Here is a 7,725-nt window from a genome sequence, read left to right as displayed (position 1 = left end):
AGTGAGAAGACAGGCCACGTCCATGGCTAACACTGAGAACTGCAATTTCTGATAGTATCGAAATCATGTGATCATTTTGTAGAGCTCTTGGAACACCAGGATGCTTTTGTGTTTCTTCATTAGTAAGCACTGTTATTCTGGAGTTACCTTGATGCACCTTGTTTTTAAGGCACTTTATCACTGAGGCCATCAAAACTATTTTTGTAACGAATGTCAGACAAACATTGGTTACAACATTATTCCTCACAGCCTGGTGAGGCACAGACCAATTACCAATATCTAAGGTGTGCATGACTAACATTTCCACTGCAGAATTTAATAAAAAATAATACTCACTGTAATGGACAAATAAGAGGTGGAATGAAATGCAGTACCACTAAGTTTCGTTGTTTTGTGAACTAGAACTTTTGTCTGCAGTTCCTGTCTAGGGAAGCTGAAGAGAACAGTCATTCCCTTCCTTCTGCACACTGCCTGGTGCTATTATTCAACATGTAAGCTCCTGAATGAATCTTTGACTCTGCAGCAGACTGTGCACTGGCATGAAATTTCTTGGCAGATTAAAACTTTGTGTTGTATTGGGACTTGAATCTTGAACTTTTCCATTTGCCGGTTGTGCTCTTACTAACTGCACACTCCAGACACGACCCACCCTCTAATTTCAGAACTTCACAGAAACACTCTTGCAAATCATGCTGGACTAGAAAGGCAGGATTGCAGGTTTGAGACCTTGTCAGGTATACATTTTTCATGTGTCAAGATGTTTAAATTTCAAGTGAACACTACACCAGGTGTGCTCAAGAATTTTTCAGTACAATAAGTAAATCATGTTACTTAAACTGCTTGCTCATTACTCTTACAGTGTTGTCCTGTAAACTTAAATTCTCATGCAAAATTATATTTGATAGCATGCTACAAGCATCTCACAATAATATTGATTTTTCTGCCAATGTTCATGACTTGGGCACTTTTTCATACTTTTATCGTGATTACTTCATTTTCTACATCTACATCTATACCATCATGAGATGCATGGCAGAGGGTATGTCCCACCGTTCCAGCTATTAGGGTTTCTTCCCACTCGATTCACATGATTGTCGTATAGTCCCAGAATCATCATTTAAAGCCGGTTCTTGAAACTTTGTTAACACTTTCTCAGGACATTTTACATCTATCTACAGCATCTGCCAGTTCAGATTCTTCGGTATTTCTGTGAATCTCTCCCAGGGACCAAACAAATCTGTGACCATGTGCTGCCCTTCTCTATATAATTCAATATGCGGTTATTCCTATTTGGTAAAGGTCCCACACACTGGAGCAATATTCTAGAACTGGTCACATGAATGATTTGTAGACTAATTGCACTTTGCCAGTATTCTAACAATAAACCACAGTCTACCACCTGCTTTGCCCACAACTGAGCCCATGTGATTCCAATAGTGACTCATTGATATTATACTCATAGGATACTACTTTTTTTGTTTGTTTTATGAAGTGTACAATTTTATGTTTCTGAACATTAAAAGCGAACTGCCAGTCTTTGCACCACTTCCAAATCTTATCGAGATCTGATTGAATATTTATGCAGCTTATTTCAGGTAGTACTTCATTATAGATAACTATATAATCTGCAAAAAGTCTGAGGCTACTATTAATATTGTCTGCAAGGTCATGAAATGGAAATGAGTGTTTGGCGTCATTGGCTGGGAGGCCCCTTACGGGGCAGGTCCGGCCGCCTCGGTGCAGGTCTTATTACATTCGACGCCACATTGCGCAACTTGTGTGTCGGTTGGGGATTAAATGAGGATGAAGACAACACAACACCCAGTCCCTGAGTGGAGAAAATCCCCGACCCAGCCGGGAATCGAATCCGGGACCCTCAGGACAGCAGACCGTCACGATGACCATTAAGCTGTAGGGGCAGACTTGCAAGGTCATTAATATAAAACATGAACAGCAAGGGCCCCAACACAATTCCCTGGGGCACACCTGAAATTACTTGTACATCTGATGATGACTTTCCATCCGAGATTGCATGCTGCATCCTCACTGCCAGAAAATCCTCAATCCCATCAAAAATTTCACTTGATACCCCATATGATTGTACTTTCAACAAGTAAAGGTGTGGTACAGAGTAAAATGCTTTTATGAAATTAAGAAATTCTGCATCTACATGATTGCCTTGACCCAAAGCTTTTAGTATGTCATTTGAGAAAAGTACGAGTTGGATTTCACATGATCAGTTTTTTTGGAATCCTTGCTGGTTGGCATTGAGGTCATTCTGTTCAAGATACCTCACTACATTTATTTTGAGACAAATTATTTGAAATTTCAGCTATAAACAAAATAAAAAGTTCAATGTATAAGATGGAAGTCATTGCGCAGCTTATTTGTACATTTCTCTATTGTCGTCAAATGCAAGAAACTTTTGTAAAGAATGACACATAGGTAACTTGTGTTATTTAGAAACTGCATGGGCAAGTCTAATTTTCAATACCTTATTGCTCACTATTACATCCACACACAACATGATGTTTTGTAGAAACATATGCCAAGCTGATGTTTTGTGAACCTATATTCTTGTAGTTCAAAGCTGGTAACATAATACAGAGATCTACTTGAGAGCTGTCAGTGTGTTTTCCAACAAGACTTCCACTAAGCATGTTTACTATTTGTACAACCATTAATAAAACCATATCAGCATGGATACATTGCTAATTGCTTCCAAGACGCACCTGCAAGGGAGCAAACTGTTCACAAATTTAATTTTTGTGTACACATGCAAAAAGCTGTGTAAATGATCAACAAAGTTATTGTTCTAATGGTCTTCAGTTTGTCATCTACTTATTTGTATACTGTCCAATGAAGTGGTGAGAATGCATGTATGGCAAATAGAACTACTGCTCATGCATAAAATCAATAATCTAGTTTATTATTTTACTTACTAATACATGGTAGATTTAATTTTCTCTCAACGGTAACATTTAGATTATTTTGTAAAGCTACAATCCCGTTGGTCTAAAATTATATAGGCCTACTGGCTCAAATTTTGTTTCTCACACTACATTAAGGAGAAAACTGATGTGTGCTAGTTATATTGCTACAGTGTTGTTTATTTTACTTTAATATAAAACTCCCGTGAGTACTGTACATATGTATCACGATATTCAGTTGAAAGATAACGCTCACGGCATTCATGTAGACGTTTGAGTTCATTCTTGTAAGCCCGAAGCCCAAATTCTGTTACATTTCCCTATCAAAGAAAATACCCATCACTATTTTGTTCAGTAGAGACGTATGTCTAATAAATATTTGCAGAGTTTACTTTCAAAGTACTTATTGAGAAATAACTTACATAGTTTAAAGCAAAATCTTGATCCGGAAGCCATGCCTTAGACTGTGTGTTGAAAGTTCTTAACCTGGGTCCACAAAGCCCTTTTGGATGTATTCTGTAATGCAGGTCATAGCTTGATGAGAAATTATTTTTGTAGCCATCAAGTGTGGGCAGTACTCGATCACTCTGAAAATTTTGTAATGCCAAAATGAGAAAAAGGAGACTCCTTTTAGACTATGACTATCACTTTCTGCTTTACACACATTTTCCTGTGTCTTTATGTCGCCCATTAAATCATCTTCAGTGGGCTTTGGTGGGGCACAATAATCTGTGGCATATACAGATTTATGCTGAAAGCTCTTTTGACTGTAGCAACTGCGCTTTTCAAACCAGTTGCCTACTAGCACTCCTGGGCTATACATGTTAATAAAATGTCGAATAATGCGAAAAGAAAAAAATGGTTTACAGCACTTTTTTTTAATTACTCTTAGAATTCGATACACAGAAATTGGTTGCCAAGCAACAAAATTAAAAGATAGAATCTTCTGCCAATTATCTAGGGTTTTGTGTTTTGACTCCCATTAGGTTGCACATAATGTTGTGAAACTGCTCGCAAAAGCTCGTTGACAGCATACATTTTTCTGTTCACTGCGTTCACACTATCAGCCATCTCTTCCATCAATACTGGAATGTCAGCCATTACCTGCAATGTGTCATACAATACATGTTAAGAAGTATTTGCACTTACTTCGTTTTATGTCACGGTGATACAGGGCAACATCTCTGGACTTACCGCAGAAGTTGCGTAGTACAAGGCCTCTCTCGCCTCCCTTTTGTCTGTTGGGAGCTCAGGTTGGCGTCCTGATGTGAAATCTCTGGACATTGTTGTAGCAAAGCTGAAATTGTGATACATTACCAGCAAGTGGACTGGTTACAAATCATACACAAATATTCCGCGAGCCAAAAACATAGAAACACCGAAAAAGCTTCTATGTTTACAGTAACGTCGTAATGATCACTCACGAATTAGGATATTCTAATTCCTAAAAATTTCGACAAATGGCTTGTTACACAATGTGACCCACTCTCCTATTTATATTCCCTAATGTCAATAGTACGAATTGTTAAGTAATCAAATCAGATTGTGTTTATCCGACAGCCCTGTATGTAGTGTTTTCAAAAGAAAATCGACGAAAGATTAAATTAATTGAAACGTGCACACAAGAATTTAAAGTCTTGTTTCCCGCGTGTGGAACTGGAAGAAACCAAAATGTGTGGTGCAATGTAAATAGTAAGTGCTCACTGCCATGCACTTAGCTGAAGTTTGCAGAGTACCTTATGCGTGTCAATCTACTTGAATCCCTGTCAGAATAAAGGCGCCAGGTGTAACATAGGAATTTTACTTCAGTTTCTCTCACAATATTGCATTCTATTTTGGTCTCGAAACGCATGGTTTTCGAACACAAATCGGTCTTGGTTCTTCATGTTGCACGTTATCTGTCTTCATTTTTGGTAGGACTGAAGGGTGCTCTTCGCTTTCTCGCGCAGTCTATCCAGTCTTTGGACAGGCGAACGATGTAGCTTTGGTAATTACTGCGACGGATTTCTTCATTTTTTAAACATGATTCCATGTTAGCGATAAGTATACGCTCTCAATTGAACAACACTCGAAACGCAACTGGACTGCACTTGATGTGATCATCAGAGAGTGATTATTCATGTTTTCATCTTATCCATTTTATGTTACGGTAATCTTGTATTGTTGTTTGCTATTCACCTAACTATGATTTAATTATGAAGTTTGTGTTATTTTATAGGTATGAATACTATTGAAATTCTCTCTCCCTACATCTATACAGATGACGTAACGAATAAATAAAAAATATAAATATATACATGACATAATAAATTTAGCAGACAATTCGCGCACTAATTTTAACAAAACGTAAAGACCTTGCAGGAATTATACATGACATTGTGTCGAAAACAACGAAAGCGAACTACTTTTACTTCATATTCTGTTCTACACTATAAATGAAATTCTTACATAAGTTGCCACGGTACGCTACTGTATGCAGGGCGCTCTACTCGAGCGATTACCATCGTTTAACTTGCACGGGTGAACAGCTGATACAGGCAGAACGCGGGAAAGAAGAACGGTTTTAAACAAAATGAAAAACCACGATACCTTTCTGCTTCTTGCTTATGTAAATCCAATCGAGATGATTTGTTATATAACGTCTTAATACTTTGAATCTAAAAACTACTATGCACGCCAAATCATATTATATTCTAGACGTACCTACTGCACAAGACTGAATTCTAAACCTTGGAAGCCGCCTCTATTATGTGAAGTTTGAACACTGAACACTATGCTGTAGTGGTACGATTGGCTACAATCTATCAGTGTGCCAACCTCTATACCAAGTTTCTCTACTTGTCAAGTGTCAACCATGAAAGGGGAAGTGCAAACGGCCGGTAGTTGATAAGCTTGTATCAGCGTTTACAGTGTGCAGACGAATTCTGCCAAGACAGCGCGATGTTTGATGTAGTACTAAGTTTACAGGTGATGTGTGTGCTTCTGTCTGCGACCACGGCGGTAGAAGTGTACACAAATTCCGGACATGTGAGGGGCCGTACATATTCAACGAAAAATGGAAAACAGTACGCTGGTTTTCATGGAATACGTTATGCCGCCCCACCGCTTGGCCAGTACAGGTTTAAGGCGAGTATATAATGGTTCTGATATAAATCTAAACAAAATCATAACCTCGGAAAAAAACGTGGAGTCCAGCTGTAAGTCGGTGACATAATTGATGTAAAATTTTTCAGATATAGTTTCTGTTGGTTTTTCAGCACTGACGCTGTGAAGAAATTAGTTAATAGGCCCCTACAAGAAAATCCCGGAATATATTTGAAGATATGATCATAAATTCAGTTACACAAGGTTTTTAATAGGCCCCATCGTGTGGGACATCTTTCAGAAATACGCATGTGAAAGATATTTTTTTCATTTGAACTGCATTCATAACTGTCGTTAGTGACATTGGCGATCTTATTTATAGTGGAAACTTACCAATGTGTAGTACGCTTGAAAGAGAGTTGATCTGAATTTTAGAAAATCATTAGACAGAAACTACTAACTTGAGAATCTGCTGCACTTCGTGCTATTCCAGTAACCTGGATCACATCTGTCATGTGCCCATATAATATGTGAGCGTTATTATTTGTAATGGAGACTTACAGCAATGAATATCGCACCATGCAATGCTAACATGAGTTTCAAATATTCAGGTAGAGGCCAGATGTGGACTCAAAATTCACATAGTAAATTAGGTGTGTTGTGGTATGTAAGTCAGTGTTTATCATCATACCAGCTATGCGAGGGACTTGATTTTTAGTGAATATAGTGGCCTAGATATAGAACTGAAATTATAGCTGTTCCATCTGAACAGCCAGTGTTAAGTAAGATGCCATGTCAACATGTATTTAACAATTGTTCTGGGAGATGGAACTATTGGTCATTTCATTAAAGCATTCACACTCCAGATCCCATGGAAAAAAAGTGACTGACAAGTATTTTTGAAACACATTGTAATCATCTTTGCCATAATCTTTTTTGTCTTCAATATCAGCAGGATGTCGTCCACTTCTAGAAAAAGACCCTCTCTGGATTTTTTTCATGTGTTACATTCTTAATGTGCTATGTCATTTCATAATTTTCAGTTTTGTTGAGGCGTGTTTTCTTATTTCTTTGAGTCCAGCTACATGTGGGTGGCCCATTGTAACCTTAGCCCCATTAATTTACATGCTCCTTCAAACTCCATTTCATTTTTATAATAGCCACAACTGAGTCTTGTATTCTTTAGTCTCGTATCAGGTTCATTTGTTGTCCAGCCTCTTGTACCAATTCCCAGCATGCTCATTTCCATTACCCAGTCACCAAACCACAGATTTTGAGTGGTTTTGTGATCAGGTGCAGTAAATGAATCATGAAAAATAAGCCTGTTTATGCAGAGTTTATTGTAATGTATTAGGCCTACAGCTTACACCTAACAGCAGGCAATGATACACACACAGAATAAACGCAAACGCCAAAGCATCTAAAGAATGGAAGATATACAAATCAAAGAAACAGTCTTGCTTCTTTAAGATAACGCTATCATTGTATCAGTAACAGTTTTATCATTGACATGCCATGTCATATGACTATAAGTCAAAACCAGCAATATGTGCTGATTGCAAATTTGTTTCAGACACATAAGGTGTATGGTTTTGAAAACACTTTTTAGTTTGCTAATAGCACTCCATACCATATTTACCTTTCTGTTTTTCTTTTACTTCATGTCCCACTTATTAAAGTGTCCTAGATACAGAAACTCATTAGTCGGTTC

General features: G+C 37.8%; 2 protein-coding genes across 5 annotated transcripts in view; one reads left to right on the top strand and one right to left on the bottom strand.

The window, feature by feature from the left end:
* Nucleotides 1–3,046: 3,046 nt before the first annotated feature.
* Nucleotides 3,047–5,724, bottom strand: LOC124606794. Of its 4 annotated transcripts, none has more exons than XR_006978727.1 (4): nucleotides 5,520–5,651; nucleotides 4,125–4,227; nucleotides 3,353–4,034; nucleotides 3,047–3,250 (listed from the first exon to the last, which is right to left on the bottom strand). XR_006978727.1 is itself a non-coding variant. In XM_047138863.1 (3 exons), exons 1-3 carry the CDS (start codon nucleotides 5,432–5,434, stop codon nucleotides 3,888–3,890), a joined length of 306 nt encoding a protein of 101 aa, XP_046994819.1. In that variant the 5' UTR covers nucleotides 5,435–5,514; the 3' UTR covers nucleotides 3,790–3,887. The 4 variants fall into 4 exon arrangements, 1 of the variants encoding a protein (XP_046994819.1); XR_006978728.1 differs by lacking the exon at nucleotides 5,520–5,651 and adding an exon at nucleotides 5,262–5,311; XR_006978726.1 differs by having other exon boundaries at nucleotides 3,049–3,250; nucleotides 5,634–5,724.
* Nucleotides 5,725–5,763: 39 nt separating this feature from the next.
* Nucleotides 5,764–7,725, top strand: part of LOC124606793 (venom carboxylesterase-6-like) — a 142,004-nt gene continuing 140,042 nt past the window's right edge. The window contains exon 1 of the mRNA XM_047138862.1: nucleotides 5,764–6,056. Within this exon, the coding sequence (XP_046994818.1) occupies nucleotides 5,871–6,056 (186 nt within the window). The 5' untranslated portion in view covers nucleotides 5,764–5,870. The remainder of the gene's footprint in view (nucleotides 6,057–7,725) is intronic.

The sequence above is a fragment of the Schistocerca americana genome, chromosome 3 (assembly GCF_021461395.2).
Source record: "Schistocerca americana isolate TAMUIC-IGC-003095 chromosome 3, iqSchAmer2.1, whole genome shotgun sequence".
NCBI classification, from domain to species: domain Eukaryota; kingdom Metazoa; phylum Arthropoda; class Insecta; order Orthoptera; family Acrididae; genus Schistocerca; species Schistocerca americana.
This window is presented reverse-complemented; position numbering and strand designations above follow the sequence as displayed.

Excerpts from the sequence above, each read along its gene's own strand:
- LOC124606794 (XM_047138863.1), bottom strand. The coding sequence starts at position 5,434 with ATGGTAATCGCTCGAGTAGAGCGCCCTGCATACAGTAGCGTACCGTGG. Across the intron at positions 4,228-5,378 it reads AGCGTACCGTGGCAACTTAT|CTTTGCTACAACAATGTCCA; the intron begins GTAAGAATTTCA and ends TCACAATTTCAG. Across the intron at positions 4,035-4,124 it reads TGTACTACGCAACTTCTGCG|GTAATGGCTGACATTCCAGT; the intron begins GTAAGTCCAGAG and ends GACACATTGCAG.